The sequence below is a fragment of the Symphalangus syndactylus genome, chromosome X (genome assembly GCF_028878055.3).
Source record: "Symphalangus syndactylus isolate Jambi chromosome X, NHGRI_mSymSyn1-v2.1_pri, whole genome shotgun sequence".
NCBI classification, from domain to species: Eukaryota; Metazoa; Chordata; class Mammalia; order Primates; family Hylobatidae; genus Symphalangus; species Symphalangus syndactylus.
This window is the reverse complement of record NC_072447.2, coordinates 135,610,067-135,628,465: the sequence shown is the minus strand read 5'-3', so window position 1 is coordinate 135,628,465 and position 18,399 is coordinate 135,610,067. Positions and strand designations below refer to the sequence as shown.

At 41.9% G+C, this 18,399-nt stretch overlaps 1 protein-coding gene across 5 annotated transcripts in view; it reads left to right on the top strand.

Annotated features, from left to right (window-relative positions):
- The window catches only part of HS6ST2 (heparan sulfate 6-O-sulfotransferase 2), a 330,457-nt gene extending 322,353 nt beyond the window's left edge, over positions 1-8,104 (top strand). For all 5 annotated transcript variants that reach the window (XM_055268302.2, XM_055268300.2, XM_063635356.1 and 2 more), the window contains one exon: positions 5,010-8,104. In XM_055268302.2, the coding sequence (XP_055124277.1) occupies positions 5,010-5,892 (883 nt within the window). In that variant the 3' untranslated portion in view covers positions 5,893-8,104. The remainder of the gene's footprint in view (positions 1-5,009) is intronic.
- Positions 8,105-18,399: the final 10,295 nt, after the last annotated feature.

The window sequence follows — 18,399 nt, the reverse complement described above, 5'->3', positions numbered from 1 at the left end:
CTTAGATTTCCTCCATCAAGAAGAGATTAAACAGGACCACAAATACACTGCATCAGTTCCTGACAATATAGATTGAGTTCCAGCATGGCATATATGTGAAAGAATGAAACAATTGAGCTTACTGTGTATCAGTGGTGTGATGTGGCCGCCAAAATGGTCCATGTGATCTGAGGCCACATGAAGAGAAATGGTGTCAAGAATGAGGAAGGTGATAGGCTGTTCCTTCTTGTTGCTTGTCAGATCATGCTTAGGGGGCCATGTTCCAATAAAGTGGAATGCACTTGCAGGCAGACAACAGGATAGTGGGGCCTTGAAGCTATATAGAGAATAGTTGAAGACCATTTTTAGCATAAAGAAGAGAAGCCTTGGGGTAAATGCTGTCTTCGAATATCTGAAGCCACACAAGTGGAATTTTAAAAAGGTCCCTAAATAGACCATGATGGTCTGGAAATTACCACTTTGTGCTGACCACTCCGTATCTTATCTTCAGCCCAGGTTGCTCACTGAGTGCTAGATCTGTTCATTCAACCCTACTCAGATGTCCCGCAGGCACCTCAGACCTTCCTCCAGAGCCCTAGGAGGCATCCTTAACTCCTCCTCCTCTTTCTCCTCTGAATCCCTTTTGTCACTTTTACCTGCTAAATATTTCTCTAGTCTGCTCCTCCTTCTCTTTTGCCTTGTCTTCTGCAGTGACCTCTTAACTAACTTCATTAATTTCATCTTCATATACATAATGACCTTTCTAAAACACAGACCTCATCATGTCATTCCCGTGCTTAAAGCCCTTCAAAGCCTCTCTGTTGCCTGCAGAATTAACTTTGAATGCTTTAATATGGCATCTGTGGTCTTTCACAACCAGGTCCTGGGCTCCCTCTCCATCTTCAATTCCTGCCACTACTCCTGCACTCCCCGGGAGGCTTTTTGATGCACGTTTCTCTTGCATAATAGGCTGGTTTATGCCTGTGTGCGTCTGCTCATGCTAATCCTTCTGTCTCATACTCCTTTCCTCTCTCCTTGACTCATATATTTTTTTTTGAGATGGAGTCTCACTCTGTCACCTAGGCTGGAGTGCAGTGGTGATATCATGGCGCACTGCAGCTTCTACCTCCTAGGCTCAAGTGATCCTCTCACCTCAGCCTCCCAAGTAGCTGAGACTACAGGTGTGCACCACCACGCCCACTAATTTTTCTATTTTTTGCAGAGACAGGGTTTCACCATGTTGTTCAGGCTGGTCTCGAACTACTGGGTTCAAGTGATCTGCCCGCCTTGACCTCCCAAAGTGCTGGAATTACAGGTGTGAGCCACCGTGCCCAGTTGCCTCATCTAATTCTTGTTTTTCAAAATAAAGCTGCAGAAACCCTTGTCTTATCTTTAGTCTAGGTTAGAAATCAGTGTGAGGTGTTTTTTTTATCATACCCTGCACTTGCTCCAAGCATTCATGGCACACACAATTGAAACACTTTCCCCGGGTTTCCATGTCTTATCCTTGTCTGTATCCCCAGTGCCTGCCATAGTGCCAGGCACACATTAGGTGCCAAGACTAAGCAAGTCTTGACCTGACCTGACCACTGAGGGAAAACTGGCCATGTCTCTGTTTGCCCCCCACCCCAGCCACATTCCCCATCGTGCTTCTCTGATATTGCCCTAAAAGCTCTTCCTTAGATACAATGAGCATCCTGGATTCTTTTTCTGACATAACCTCTAAGGTGTTATCTTTACCTGCCTTCCTACTTCCAACACACCATGCAATTCAGGAGACCCCTGGACACTGGACACCTACCCTTCAGCAGATCTTTCTTTCTTTTTACACGTGGAATATTTCTAAGCAGCATCAAGTGCTTTCAGTTGAGGCATTCTGGGTCCCCAAGGCTATTTGCCCTGGAAGAAGGGGGCTGTCGACACTCACTGAATCTCTGCAGGTATTGTCATCTGAGTCTAGGTGGCTGTTATCACCAAGGCAGCAGTGTGTGTATGTGTGTGCCCCTCTAACTTCTCTGCTGCAGTGAAAATCCCTACAGTGTAGACACTGAGGCTGCCTACGTTGGGCTGTCCGTATTTCTTAAGGGCACTAGGTGACCTTCAAGTTGAATGCATACTGGATCCACACACCCATAACATGAGAGACCCTCTCTGAAACTCTGTCTCTGTGTTGCCTTCTCTCTATCCATGTTGGGGTAGGGGTGGTGCTTATGAAACATTGATTGTGTCATTAACCCTGGTGGTTGGGATGTATTTGCTCTGAAAGGCTAGGAACAATGTTTAGGAAGGAGAGCTGCAGACTTGCACTGTGGTACACTCTTAATATTTACCAGAAGATGTCACTGTAGGCTTAAACCAATACAAGTTAGGGCAAGAGGACTTCCAGCTAAGCATGAAGGTGACTCCATTTTGGGGGGTTAGAACACCAAGCAGCCCCCATTACAATGCATGCCTGGAAAAGCTGGTTGAAAGGTTAATCCAAATGTGTCACAGGCCTTAATAAATTTCTTTTTTTTTTCCAAATAATCAGACTAATAGCCACTAAACTGTTGCCTCAGGGCTAGCATAAAGGCTCAATAAGTATGCACTGAATGGATGAGTACTAAAGCTAGGAGTGGAAGGAGGGAACCCAGGACTTTAGTAGTCATCTTTGTTGGTAAAGGCTACTGGAGAACAAAAGCTGCTACTCTTTAGCAGTGGCTCCTTATAGAGATGAATTTTAGTGGCACCAACAAGGTCAGATCCTAGGGAAAGTAGTGAGACAAGTGAAAGTGCTCTTGGCCCCTTTTCCATACTCACTCCCAGATGCTTCTCCTGTGTCCAGTGCTTTTTTTCTTCCTGAAAAAATATATAAAGTGATTTATTTTAAGGAAAACCTTCCTGTGATTTTTTGCAAGGCACTTGGAAGATTATCCAGAGTTTTTATGTCATGAGGCATGTCCCTGGCTCTCTCCTTCCTCTTCCCCAGGATAGTTCATCAAGTAAGCAGTTAAAGAAGTTACTGAGATTCTGCTTTATGCCAGGGATGAAGGCCAATGTACAAAGCTGGAATGGATGGGATGAGGGTTATATAGAAGAATAGGACAGAGTCCCTGTCCTTGAAAACATAGTTTAAGTGGAAATATAAACAATTAATTGTAATTCAGTATCACAAATTTTTGGGGGGGGGGGCAGTGGGGTGGAGAGGTAGGGTCTCGCTCTATTGCCCAGGCTGAAATGCAGTGGCACAACCACAGCTCACTGCAACCTCCGTCTCCTGGGTTCAAGTGATTCTCATGCCTCAGCCTCCTGAGTAGCTAGGATTACAGGAGCACACAACCACGCCCGGCTAATTTTTGTATTTTTAACAGATGGGGTTTCACCATGTTGTCCAGGCTGGTCTCAAACTCCTTACCTGAAGCAACCCACCCACATCAGCCTCCCAAAGTGCTGGGATCACAGGCATGAGCCACCGTGCCCAGCCCCAGTATCACAAATATTTTAACAAAGGCTAAGTATGGAAGTGCTATGGCAACACAGAGGAAGAAATGATAACTGGCAACACAGAGTGGGGTACATTTTTTCACAGAAGAGGTGGTACTTGAACTGGTATTGAAGGATGAGTAGATTTTTCCAGCCAAAGAGGGAAGATCGTGGCAGGCAGAGCAAGCACCATGTACAGGATAGAGGCACAGGAGATAGATTTCAGGATGCCTGAGTTGCTGGAAGCCCCAGTTGGGAGAAACGTTTCCTCAATGGACATCAGCCAATATTCAGTCAAGCAGGTGGCTGAGCAGGTTCCCTGTGGCTCCTCATGCATGTGTAGAGAACAACCACTCCCTCAGATGGGAATGAATATTTCAGAAGAGTTGCAAGCCATTCTCTGGGTTTCCTTTAAGAAGCTAAATGCTAATATTCAATGTTTATTGTTGCTTTCCTTCCACAATATGCCCTTCTGTGGCCTCGTCCTTCATCTTCTGTACCTGAATGGTAACTCATTTCTCATGAAAAGCACAACGACACGGTTCTCTCCTTGAGTATGCCTGATTGTATCACAGACTTGATGTTTCTGGGGCGTGTGCCTACCATGTATGGTGTGAGTATGTTAGCATGTGGTTTAAATGTTTGCTAGTCTGCTATTTCAGCAAACAACTTTGTTTGAAGCCTTAAAGAGAAGACAGCCATACAGCAAAGCCTCCACACTTGCTGACATCCACGTGCCCTTTTAGTACATAAGGAAAAGGGACATTTTGAAGCTGCTGATAGAGTTAAGTTTCCTATCCTGGGAATATTATCATACGAGCAAAGGTGGAAACCAAGGTGGTAGCTTGCATACATGCCATTGGCAGCTACCATGTCTATTTCAGTCAGTGACTAATCACAGCGTTTATTGCTGGAGGCCCTGGGCTACTCTGCCTATCTCTACATTCCACTTCCATAAGTATGAGCCATAATATGACAACAGCCAGAATCAAGAGTATCATATCATACACTCTCTTAATGAGTTTTTTAAAAACATAAAGATATGCAGATTAGACTGGATATTAGAAAAAATGCTATTGCATATTTAATAAGATTAGAATTTGAACCCACTTGTCAACTCCATTTCACTCCAATAAAGCATGTGCTTCCATTGAGTCTCTATTTCATGATCACTAAATGGTTTAGAGTGGGGGGCATGAAATAAAGTGGTTGCCTAGTTAGCCAATGGTGTCATTGGGAAGATTTTATCTTTGGTTAGAGAGGGAGAAAAAGAGGGGAAGGGGGAACGGGAGTGAAGCACGACAAGGTCGATGTCTGGAATCTAACATTTTCATACCTGTTTTAGCTGAAGTATCAGCAAATTAGTTGAAAAAATTAGCTATCTCTAGGCTAGTGAGACTCAGAGAGAGGGACTGCAGTACAGTTTACAGGACAAATGCCATCAGATCCCTGTCATTTTTGCTTTGCCTTCCTTTTTGGCCAGTGAACACCACATATGCCATGTACCTCTATGACTCCACTTATTTCACCCATATCTCTGACTGTTGGTTTTTGTGCTTCATCTGTAGGAACTTCCACTACATCACCATCCTCCGAGACCCAGTGTCCCGGTACTTGAGTGAGTGGAGGCATGTCCAGAGAGGGGCAACATGGAAAGCATCCCTGCATGTCTGTGATGGAAGGCCTCCAACCTCCGAAGAGCTGCCCAGCTGCTACACTGGCGATGACTGGTCTGGCTGCCCCCTCAAAGAGTTTATGGACTGTCCCTACAATCTAGCCAACAACCGCCAGGTGCGCATGCTCTCCGACCTGACCCTGGTAGGCTGCTACAACCTCTCTGTCATGCCTGAAAAGCAAAGAAACAAGGTCCTTCTGGAAAGTGCCAAATCAAATCTGAAGCACATGGCGTTCTTCGGCCTCACTGAGTTTCAGCGGAAGACTCAATATCTGTTTGAGAAAACCTTCAACATGAACTTTATTTCGCCATTTACCCAGTATAATACCACTAGGGCCTCTAGTGTAGAGATCAATGAGGAAATTCAAAAGCGTATTGAGGGACTGAATTTTCTGGATATGGAGTTGTACAGCTATGCCAAAGACCTCTTTTTGCAGAGGTATCAGTTTATGAGGCAGAAAGAGCATCAGGAGGCCAGGCGAAAGCGTCAGGAACAACGCAAATTTCTGAAGGGAAGGCTCCTTCAGACCCATTTCCAGAGCCAGGGTCAGGGCCAGAGCCAGAATCCGAATCCGAATCAGAGTCAGAACCCAAATCCGAATGCCAATCAGAACCTGACTCAGAATCTGACGCAGAATCTGATACAGAATCTGACTCAGAGTTCGAGCCAGAAGGAGAACCGGGAAAGCCTGAAGCAGAACTCAGGCAAGGAGCAGAATGATAACACCAGCAATGGCACCAACGACTACATAGGCAGTGTAGAGAAATGGCGTTAAATGGCTCAAAAAGGCCTGTACATACTCCTCCCAAAGCGCCACTGAAAAGATGGCATAGCTTAAAAGATGAAAGTGTCCAAACACATCCTGCTTCCTTCACTGGGGAAGTTAAAAAAAAAGTTTAGATGTTGCCTTTACAGTTGCCTTTCAATTCAGTGTTATACTGTGCGTAGGTAAAATAAATCTCAATATGGAATTAAATTGTCTTTTTGGGGTTGGACTATTTATGAAATCTGAAAGCCAAACCAGACTCACCAGAAATTGCTGTTTAGATATTTTAAGAAGTTCTTAAATTAGTCATGGAGACAAAATGAAAACATAAAATGTGACCATTTAACTCATGGCTAAGAAATGGACTTTAAATTATTCACGATACGCTGTTAAAACCCAATCTTGGAATCAAACATTTTTTCCAGGGGTGAGAATAAGTATAAACATAAAGCAACTAAAATGAAACATAAAACCTTTTATTTTCTTCTGATTTTAACAAGGAATCTATTTAAATAGAATAATAACTGATGGTGAATCTTACCGAGCTGTAGAAAATAAAAAATTCCTCTCCAAACATGGGTAGTTTTATGTCAAAATATTGGCTTTTCAAGAACAGGACTCATATCTTGATATTTAAGAGATGTTTAAAATTTTAAACTTTTTCTACCTTCTACTGTTTAAAGGTTTTAAACAGGGTGTATCTCACATTAAACAAAACACCTTTTTTTTTTTTTTTTTCAAAATGAAATACCAATGTAAAGATCTAATTTCCAGGCGCTTTCAGGGCACTGTAATTTCAACAATACTGGAATCATTTTGGCGCTGCTTCTCATTCATTTTAAGGCTTCTCTGAATTGTGCTCATTCCAAATTAACCCATGTATAGAATCTTTCTTCATCATCTAAATGGTGTGTTGCTGAAGTTATTGTGGTATATAATCCTGGATTAAAGTCAGGACTTTCTTTCTGTAGAATTATTTTATCAATATTTGTGTAGTGAGGTCCTAATCAAGAAACTTGAACAGGATAATGTGTCTAAAAATATTGCTGAAGTTATTCTTGATCAGATGGAATTTAACCTAAAATGTGAACTCTTACTTACTTTTTGTACATCTCTATTGTAATGTTTCCAGTTGGGCCAACTATTTCTAGCCCTTTAGTTCTTTTTCGTGTTGACAGATTTGTAGACAATTACAAAAGCCAAAAAAAGGATAAAATAAGCATTAGGAAGGCTAGCCAGAGTTATTCAATAGCACCTTGATAATGTGGGCAAACCCTTCTACGAAGTTTTTGTTTTGAAAAGAGCAAAAGTAAAAAGTTCTGTAGTGAGGTTACATATCAGGAACATATGAGTTGAGCAGAGTAATTTGGTAGTGTAAGTCGATGCAAAAATACTTCTGTGGTATCTATTACAAGCTGACCAAGATAAAAAGAAGTATGTAACCCACTGTGCTATCAAGCATCATGATTCCGGGCAGTTTTCATTTTACTATGGATTTTGCTATACTTATGCAAGGACTTACACTAACCTCCTGGCTGTAAATCAAACAAGGTGACTGAAAGTGGCATTTATGTTTTCACAAGAGACATGCTTAGAAGTGTGGCCATAAAGTCACATCTTGTACAATCTGCTCATGTGTTTAATCTGTAGTAATATAGCCACAAACTGGACAAGAAGCTGGATATTTGGGTTTAAAATAGATTTTCTTGACTCTGAGCTTGTATCAGTATTTCTAGCTTTTGTTTTGCCTGACAGTATTGCAGTCCTGAAAATCCTGAGAGCTAAAAAACTGAAAGGAAGTTTTCCACACCTTGAAGTCACAGTGTTTTAGAGTAAAAATATTTTGTGTACAATTGTGTTTTTAAAATAGTTAGTAGATCACGATGGTATTTCAATTTTCTTTAGTTTTAACTGAAAATGTTTGCTTTTAAAACTGATAGGTATTGTTGGAAAGCAGGATGAAGCCTGAGGCAGTGGAAAGGCTTGTTACAGAAAAAACATTTTGTGTTATTGCTGTGGTGTGCATGATTTGCAAAGATTAAGTGCATTTTCTCCGTCTATACTGATTATTGTATATAGAGGATGTTATAAATATACATTTTTGCCATTATGTAAATCCCATGATTTCAACTGCAAACATCTGTCCATTGGTGTAGCTTTACAAACCATTCACTGATTTTGTGTAATTTAACAATAGATATGAAATAAAGTTTAAATTACAGGCTCTGAGTAATCTCATAATTTCAAGATTTGCAGCCACTAGACATTGTGATCTCACAAACCAGAACAGAATTTTTTTCAACAAGACATCTCCTTTTTCCCTCTTGGCAGCCAGGTATGAAAATTAGATGGCCCATTCTAATCCCTCACACTAAAATGGCCTTAATTTGGGGTGATTCCTTCTGGAGTCCATGTTCTTTATACAAGTTTGTCCAACCCACAGCCCACCAGCCACGTGCGGCCCAGGATGGCTTTGAATGTGGCCCAACACAAGTTCATAAACTTTGTTAAAATATTATGATATTTATGCATAGACTTTATTTTTTAGCTCGTCTGCTATCATTAGTGTTAGTATATTTTATGTGTGGCTCAAGAAAGCCAAAATATTGGACACTACTGGTGTAAAAGAAAGTTTGCTATGCAAATGAATAGGCATATCTTTTTTTTTTTTTTTTTTTTTTTTTTTTTTTTTTTTGAGACGGAGTCTCGCTCTGTCGCCCAGGCTGGAGTGCAGTGGCGCAATCTCGGCTCACTGCAAGCTCCGCCTCCCGGGTTCACGCCATTCTCCTGCCTCAGCCTCTCCGAGTAGCTGGGACTACAGGCGCCCACCACCATACCCGGCTAATTTTTTGCATTTTTAGTAGAGACGGGGTTTCACCGTGGTCTCGATCTCCTGACCTCGTGATCCACCCGCCTCGGCCTCCCAAAGTGCTGGGATTACAAGCGTGAGCCACCGCGCCCGGCCGGCATATCTTTTAAGTTAAAACTTATTAAAGTAAATACTTGCATATCTAAGAGCATGTAGAAAGGAAAAATAGTGCTCTTCATTCTCCCTTCTATCCACAGGGTAGAGTTTAAATGTAAGCATTAATGTATAGGTTTTTAAAGTCCCGAACACAAAATGTGCACGTTTTTTCAAACAAACTCTTATAGTTAGCACTATGGGGGAGTGGGGTATGATTTGTCCTTGCGCTTTTCCAAAGAGACTTTAAATGTCAGTCCCAAGGGATTAGAGGAAGAAAGCTACAAATTTGGTTGGAGGTGTAGTTAAGTATCCTTAGCCTGTAAACTACTCATATGTACTGTATAAGTCCATTTTCATACTGCTATAAAGAACTGCCCGAGACTGGGTAATTTATAAAGGAAAGAGGTTTGATTGACTCACAGTTCTGCATGGTTGAGGAGGCCTCAGGAAACTCACAATCATGGCAGAAGGTGAAGGAAAAGCAAGGCATCTTCTTCACAAGGTGGCAGGAAGGAGAAGTGCTGAGTGAAGGGGGAAGAGCCCCTTATAAAACCATCAGATCTCGTGAGGACTCACTATCACAAGAACAGCAAAGGGGAAACCACCCCCATGATTCAATCACCTCCACTTGGTCTCTCCCTTGACACATGGGGATTATGGGGATTACAATTCAAGATGAGATTTGGGTGGGGACACAAAGCCTAACCATATCAGCTTACGTGGTTTTGCCTGTCAACTGCTTCTTGATCAATATTTGGGCTGCCAAAGGGCCTGATTGTATAAAGATCTTACACCTCCTTGGGAGGATCTGTGAACAGGAACATAAAGTCCAAGAACTTGAAATATTTCAGAAATAAAGGTTGGTTCCCTTTTCCCCTGAGGAGGGTAGGTACTCATGGAGAGCAGGGCACTCTAACTGTAGTGGAGAAAAGATAGGAAACCTGCTAAGGAAATGAGCTATTGAGGCAGCCCAGAGAGGAGCTAGAATGAAGAAACAACGAATTGGCTCGGTTCCTCAGGACTTAATTAGGATTCTCAATAGGGGTGATAACCAAGTACAACCAGGACTACATTTGGGTGGTGGATCTAATAAAGCTGTCACAATGGGAAGGATGGTTTCCCTCCATGGGTGGAGTACGGGGGTAAAAAGAAGCATAAAACTTGCATGCTGGGTCTGAGTCACAGAAGAGAACCACAGAATAGTCCAGGTTGGTGATGTGCAACCCACAGCTTTCTTGCATTCATTGACCTGAAGACACTGCTTTTGACACTGAAAATTGGGAAAGGGGAGACAGGGTATTCCTTTTGCACAAATGGCCATCAGAGGTGGACTGGAAGTTTCTTCTCTCTTGTCTTCTCTAGAGATTGAACCAAGCAAAGAAACGAAAGCTGAGTACTTTGTAGAAAGTTTTAGCAAAAAACCAAAGTATGCTGACTCTGAATGTAACCCTCTGGGACTGTGGAATAAGGCAACTCAAATCTCTCACTTGGCAAGAATGAGGCCGCCTGACAGTTTTAACTGTCTAAGGAATTTGATCAACACCTCACAATTTGCAAAGTACATCCCTCAGCTCTTCACAAATGGGCAAAGCCCTCAGAACTTCAGGAGAAAACTATCCTGAAAACAAAGCAAACGAGCTGTTTCTCAGTGCAAATGGCACTGTTCTGAGCAGCTAGAGCAGGGTCCAAAAACTACTGTCCTGGGGCCAAATGCAGCCCTCTGCCTGCTTTTGTAAATACAATATTATTGGAACACAGCACGCCCATTTCTTTGCATATTTTCTCTGGCTGTTCTCATGCAACAGCGGCAGGAGTGGTTGCAACAGAGATCTGATGGCCCCAAAATCCTAAAATACTTATTTTCTTGCCCCCCAAAGAAAAAGTTAGTCAGCCCTGGAACTAGAGAGCCAACCAAAATTTCCTAAGTATTGAAAACTTGGCAGAGTTTATAATGACCCCAGTATCTGAGAGAATAGAAGGATGTGATTCAAACAACATACTTTCCAATACCATACCACCACAAACAACATTTACTGAGTACCTACTATGTGAGAGTCACTGCTTTTAGGCCTGAGAGCACGGGAGAACCTGGTCTTTTCTCTCAGGATTGCAGAAATCCAAGCCACATGCTGTGTCAGTAATTATAGCTGAAAGCTTAATTAGTTCTTCATTAGTCTTAGATAGCTGATGCCTGCCAGTTCCTTGGAGTGTGTGTGTGTGTATGTGTTTTATCACATGCTTTTAAAAATTAAAACAACATATAGGTATGTAAAGTAAAAAGTGAAATAACCTATACAACTCCCACCTTCCCAAAATAACTACTGTGATTATGATTTCCTCCAGACCTCCTTGTCTTAGCCACATTCAAATCTGCTATCTCTGCCCCTCCCCCTTCCCTCCTGCTCTTCCTCCAACCCAACCGCACACACAAACACATATTATTTATTTAAAAGGATAAAACCATATTGTTCTCATTGTTACCTGATTTCTTTTTTTTTTTTTTTATGAAAAAGTTCAACAGTGTATCATGGATTCCCTTCCAAAACAGGAATATAGTGGATGGTTTATCCTAACCAAATTGATTACTGCTGATGTTATAGGTTGAGAGTATAGACTCTATATGCATGCTGCCTGCATTTGAATCCCAGCTCCACCACTTACCAGCTCTGTGACCTTGGGAAAGTCTCTAATCTCTCCATGCCTCAGTTTCTTCACCTATAAATGGAGAAAATAAAAGCTGTAACTTCAGAGTTGTTGTGAGGATTAAATGAGTTAGTATCTGTAAAGCACTTAACACGGTGCCTGATATAGAACAAACTTTACTTTTTATTTTTGTTTTTTTAGAGACAGACTCTCACTCTGTCACTGAGGTCAGAGTGCAGTGGTGTGATCATAGTTCATAGCAGCCTCAACCTCTTGAGCTCAACTGATCCTTCGGCCTCAGCCTCTCCAGTAGCTGGGAATACAGGTGCATGCTACCACTGCCAGCTAATTTTTTACAATTTTGGTAGAGATAAGGTCTCATTATGTTGCCCAGGCTGATTTGGAACTCCTGAGCTCAATCCTCCCACCATGGCCTCCCAAAGTTCTGAGATTACAGGCATGATAAAATAAACTTTATATGTGTTTGATAGTATTATAATTATCATTATTACTGTTATTAGCATAAGGACTAGATGTCTGCTGAATTCCTATATCTTCAGTAGCTAAAGACTGACTCTGAGATCAAGAATTAAAAATATTGGCAAGAGAAAGTGTATTTCCTGTTGTGACTAATTTAAGGAAACCTTTCTAAAAAATAAAACAAATGTGTTTCAAATGTAACATAATCAAATGTATAAAGACCTATCCTAAAGTTTACTTCTGAGCTTCGAATGCAGCCAGTGACAGAAACATTCTGAAAGATGTAACCCACAAAATGCCAAGTGAGTCACTGATTCTCTCTCCAGCAATGAAAAGGCATTATCTGGTGTCTCTGGCTGATTGGGGACTTACTTTATCACACTTAGCCAAGGATGACTCACTTCCAGCCCTGCCCCTTTCCCACTCATCTCTCCACCCAACATTGCTGGAGTATGGGCTTGTCTGCCTGATGAGATCTGTGAGGACTCCAAAGGTCTAGCTGCTTCCCTTATGGGCCTGGCTTGGTGCCTGGAATGCCTACACTCCAAGGTTCTCTTCTGTGGGTGAAAGGAGCATGTCCAGAAGACCCTATTAAGATGCATTTATGCCACCTAGGAGGGAGGAGAGAGAGTAACCCATTAAAAGTTAGCACATATTAGTTTTCAAATTAGCAGTCACAGAGGGCCCTCGGGGAATGGGACACACAGGACTTGTAAATTCAGCTAGCTCACTTTACTTAAAACAAAAAAACAAACAAGAAAAATGAACTTCTGCATTTATCCAATTTGAATTTTTAAATTTTAGTCCTATTGCCTTAAGGACAGAATAAGGTTCAATAATCTTCATCAAATCTCATTAAGTTGTACAAATTCTATTTTCATTATGCCTGGTTCAATCTTGTGACTTCACCAATATCAGTAAGATTTAATGATGCCTAACTGGGCCTAAGAAAAGTTTAACAGTTTTTGTGACTTAAAAATGCTCTACTGGATTTCATGTGACTTATAAGGACCTGAGAAGAACAGTCAAGTCTTAAAAGAGAGTGCTACACCATAGCTTGATAAGACCTAACCAGCCAACTGGAGCCAATCTTAATCAGCCTTTTCATGGATTCATCCAAAACACAAGACTGTTTTTTTTTCTCAGTCCTGAAGGAGGTCTTCTGTCCCTGAAACTACCTAGAGTAGGATTACATGTTCATCAAGGCCCTTGAGACCATATGGCAAAGACATTATGAATTTGGTCAAAAAGATGGATTCTGGCTTCACAAGGCTGAACACACAGGAAGGAAGTTGAAATAAGGAGCCTGAACGCTGATTAGTTAAGATGAATAGCGTTTATCAAGGATGAGCTTGAAGGCTGGGCACTGTGGCTAATGCCTGTAATCCCTGTAATTCCAATACTTTGGGAGGCTGAGTGGGGAGGATCGCTTGAACCCAGGACTTCGAGACTAGCCCAGGTAACAATGCGAAACCCCTCTCTACAAAATATATAAAAATTAGCTGGGCATGGTATTGTGTGCCTGTAGTCTCAGCTACTCAGGAGGCCGAGTCAGGAGGATTATGTGAGCCTGGGAGGTCAAGGTTGCAGTGAGCTGTGATTGTGCCACTGCACTCCAGCCTGGATTACAAAGAGAGACCGAGACCCTGTCTCAAAAAAAAAAAAAAAAAAAAAAAAAGGGGCTTGACCTAAGAAGCACTAACAAGCATCAGTAGTTGTCAAGTTTCCCATCCCTTCCCAGTGTCCACATGCTTTCTCCAAACTCCCAGGACCTTGGCATATTCCCAGCACTCCCTCTCTAGGGCAGGTTTCTATGTAGCCCACCTGGATGGTCCCAATGTCTTCTTAACTATCCTTCTGTCTTCAGCCTCTTTCTTGACAACCGGGCTCATCTTCCAAAAACTTTCTCAGAACAGAAGCTATGAGCCTGTGACTTCAGAATCCTCCCTGATGTGGTTCAAAAATGCAGATTCTCTAGGCCCCACTGCAGATGTTCTGAATCAGAATCTCCCACCTCAGCCTCCCAAGTAGCTGGGACCACAGAGGCAAGCCACCACACCTGGATAATTTTATTTTGTGTTGAGACAGGGTCTTACTGTGTTGGCCAGGCTGGTCTCGAAGTCCCGGGCTCAAGTGATCCTCCCAACTTGGCTTCCCAATGTGCTGGGATTACAGTCATGAGCTGCCAACCCTGGCCTGGAAGCATTTATTTACCTAGCTCCAGCTTGCTGATCTAACGTCCAGCTTCTGGTAATTTGATTTCTGTCTTGTAGCCCATTCATTTGACAAACCTGTATTGAGCACTTTACTGTGAGTTAGGGCCAGTGAAGCAGGAAGCCAGGAGGGAGGTCAGAGAATACTTATTAAGAAAGTGATTCCCAGCTGTATCCCTTTCCTGGGGCCAAGAGCCCTGCTCTAACCCCCCTCCCCCCATGAATGAAACAACCTGGTGTTGAATCTCCAGCTGTCTCCTGCCTTCTTGAATCTTGAATCTGCCTTCTTCAATGTCCAGCTGTCTCCTGCTCCAGAAGCTCCGTGGAGGATGGTTTTGACAGTTCAACTTGAAGCTACTTAATTGGTCCTATTCTTGGATGGAAATTTCTGAACTTGAGGCACTGAAACAGTTATTACAGCCCCACACCACTAAGGGAAGACAGTTCTTATTCAGCCAGGAGACTTCAATGCCAATATATGCCCATCCTGACCAGGTGTGAAGATTCTGACTCTTGATGCTAATTGTAATGATGATGATCTATACCATTTATTAAGTGCCTACTGCATGCCAGGTGCTCTTCTTGGCCCTTCATGTAACAGCAGCAGTGGCAGTTAATATTTGTGGAAATTATATTATAGCTCAGACAGTGTACTAAGCCTTTTTATGCATCGCGTCTTTTTTTTTTTTTTTTTTTTTTTGTAGAGACGAGGGTCTCACCATGTTGCCCAGGCTGGTCTCAAACTCCTGGGCTCAAGCAATCCTCCTGCCTTAGCCTCGCAAAGTGCTAGGATTACAGGCATGAGCCACTGTGCCTGGTCTGCATCACCTCACTTAATCTTCACAACCACCCAGTGAGGCAGGAAAAATTCTTTCCCACATTTTACAGAGGAATATGCTGAGACTCAGGAGAGCTTCATTAACTTGCCTAATACTTTAGAATCAAGCCTAGTTCTAAATCCAGAGTGCAATATCTTCACCTTATTCATGATTTAAAACATCTTATTATGGAAAGATTCTATCTGCAAAACTAGGGAGAATAGCATCATGAACCCCCTTTCCCGATCACTCAACTTCAGTAACTATCAACTCAGCCAATCTAATTTAATCTGTGTCCTCACTAATTTCCCTACAATCTGTAATATATTAAAGCAACTCCTGGACATCATCTGTATATATTTTGTTATGTATGTATCTCTGAAAGAAGCTTTATTTCATTTTTCTAAAAACACTTGCAGGTAAATTTTATTATCTCCCCATTATACAGAAAAGTAAATCGAGGTTCAGAGAGGAGTGTCTCAAGCCACATAACTAGCAAGCGGCAGGTCTGAGTGTCACACCCAGGTTTGTCTACCTCCAAAGCCTTTGCTTTTCCGGTGTTTTCTTTGCTAAAACTGGAGCTTTCTTCTATAGCAAAAACTTCTTCCAGGACAGCACTGGGGAATGGAGGGCCTTGACCTCCTGATACTGCCAAGCTAGGAAACCATTCCTGGCTTCTTTAATAATTAACAGTGGGTTCTTTTCCAGTTAGGAATATTCACAAAGCAACTGCCTTCTTTGAGGTTCTTTGGACATTGGTTCTTTACCTGCTCAGTACTTGGCCCTGGACCTGAAGATAGCCAGTTCACATTTTTTGGGAGGGAATTGCCTGGTACCTTGTCCTTGGGGAGGCAGCTTGGGAGCCCCTGGTCCTTGAACACAGTGTTACTAGACCCATAAGTATTCTTCAAGTGTTCATAAATGAAAGCGGCTAACCGTGGCCCTTGGTGTCAGGGTTTTTGACCAATAATTCTGTGTTTTGCTTTCCACAGGCCTAATTCCTGGTCCAACTGCAGGGCATTAGATAATATTTTTAATGTTCAACAAAATAGTTTGGTCTCTCTGGTCTGAGTTGGGCCCTCTGTGCTTTATATATTGCATTTCTTATTAAAAACCATCACTATACACAGTCTGTACACTGTACTTTTGTAAATCGAAGAGAGAATGTGATCTCCACACTTCGTGGGTGAGATACATCTGAAGCAGCAAAATTTCTTTTGAAATCATCCAAAAGCATTTTTAAAGCTTCTTTCAACTCCGACACCATCAGACAAACCCATGTCAAGTTTCCACCCCTCTTTTTCCATTTTACCTTGAGGTCCAGAGAGGACAATTGACTTGCCTAAGGTCACACAGGAAATTAGTGGCAGAGCTGAGACCAAATCTCAGGTTTCTCTGTGGCTAGTGTTCACAGCACTACACTAATGTTTTAATAAAATATTTTTTAAAGGATTTCTACTTTACTTTTCTTTTGCACACTCTGTTCCATTTCCTAAGGGAATGGATTTCTATTACAATAGTATAGTGGTCAAGAGCACAGTCTCTGGAGCCAAATTTTGGGGGTCCATAGTCCTGGCTCCACCACATATTAGCTGTGTAACCTGAGGTAAGTCACATCATCTTTCTGAGCCTTACTTTCCTCATTTCTAAAGTTGAATTTATAACAGTATTCACCCCATAGATTTGTGGGAATGTTTAAATGAATTAAAGCATGCACCGTATTTTAGAGCAGAGTTCTGGTGCTTGGCAATTTAATTGGATCAATAGTGGCAAACATTTCTAGCACTAAAGCAATTGATTATTGTTTTTGACTAACATGTTTTATTCATTCAGTACATTTTTATGGAACACCTACACTGTTTTTCTCGGTAGGGTTTTACATTATTTTCCCCATTCATTGTGTTCTGATAGGTTACCCAGTAATTGAATTCACTATAGCTAAAAGGAAATGCTTCTACCTGAAATCCCTGCAGAGACTAGATTTCTTTTTTTGCTGGACATTTTCTCTCATTCTCCTCTCATGGAGTCTTGTGCTGCATTTTACACATAGTGGGCACTTTGTTGGACAGAGTAACATCTGCCTGAAGTTGGCAGATGTCTTTTTTTCTGGTAGATAAGAACAATGTCAATGTCGATTCCCAACAATGCCTATTAGTTAATGGATGCATATGGTGTCCTCATCTCTGTCCTTCGGATTCCTTGTGTGTTGCATACAGCATTGGCAATATATACGTCAACCACCTGCTCTGCATTTTCCATGGCAATCACAGTTTCTATCATTCTATTCCACTGTGTGTCTACATGCTCCAGTATTTGTCCTGAAAAACTAGGGAAATCTGTAGTATTAGTACTAAATGTTAATTTTTTTGTGTATTTCATTTTAATCCCTGATGATGCATAATCAATGAAATAGCATCTTTGTAAATAAAGCACACCCAGTGAATATCTTCAAGCATCATTCCTAATTATTTAGTCTGGCATTCAAGGCCTTTCATGATCTGGCCTCTGTTGACTTGCCTGTCCCATCGCTTAACACTTGCCTCTCACACTCCAGGTATGAGCTGTGAGGAGCTCTTTGAGTTCTCCTCTCTTGCCATCATCTCTCATTTCACCTCTAGACATTTTGCATGTGGTAATCTCTGCTTCCATGCTATTCCTTATCTGTTTCACTCTATTCTTCTCCATTATTACTGAATGCTCCTCCACTCAATAATACACACACACACCCACGCACACACATGCACACATACACAAACATGCATGCATGCAGATACACCGTCTTAGCCTAGTTAATCCCTACTTCTCCTCAGACCCTGATTAGATGTTACCACTTCTGGCAAGTCTTCCCTGACCTTCCTGAAACCGAATTTAGTTTTCTCTCCTCTGTGCCCTGCTCTCACTGTGTCAGCTGCCATCCCAGCACTCATTCCAGTAAGGTAAGGAATAGTATTTTGTGTGATGAATTAGGATCCTATCTGCCTTGACTTAAATACATTTTCCAGAACTTGGTAGGTGTGTGTGTATTTTGGGGAGGTAATAAGTAAGACTGCCTGTGGCCATTTCCCTCACTCATTCTCATGGCCACTCATTTGTCTCCTTTACTAGGTTGTTGGCTTGGGGAAGGCAGAGAGGTGGACTATGCCAGTCACCTTCATAGAGCCACACCTTGTGCTGTGCCTTGGTAGTCATTCATTCATTTATTCACTTATTTTACAAATATTTACTGAGTCCCTAACCTACTACTACATGCCACAGTCTGCTCATGCCGGGTATTCAGACACGAATAAAAGAGATGCAGTATCTGCTCCTGTGGAGCTAACAGTCTAGCATTAGAGACTGATGTTAGTCAAAACATCTTCCAAGCCAATTAGAATGCCAAACCATGCTAAGTGCCATG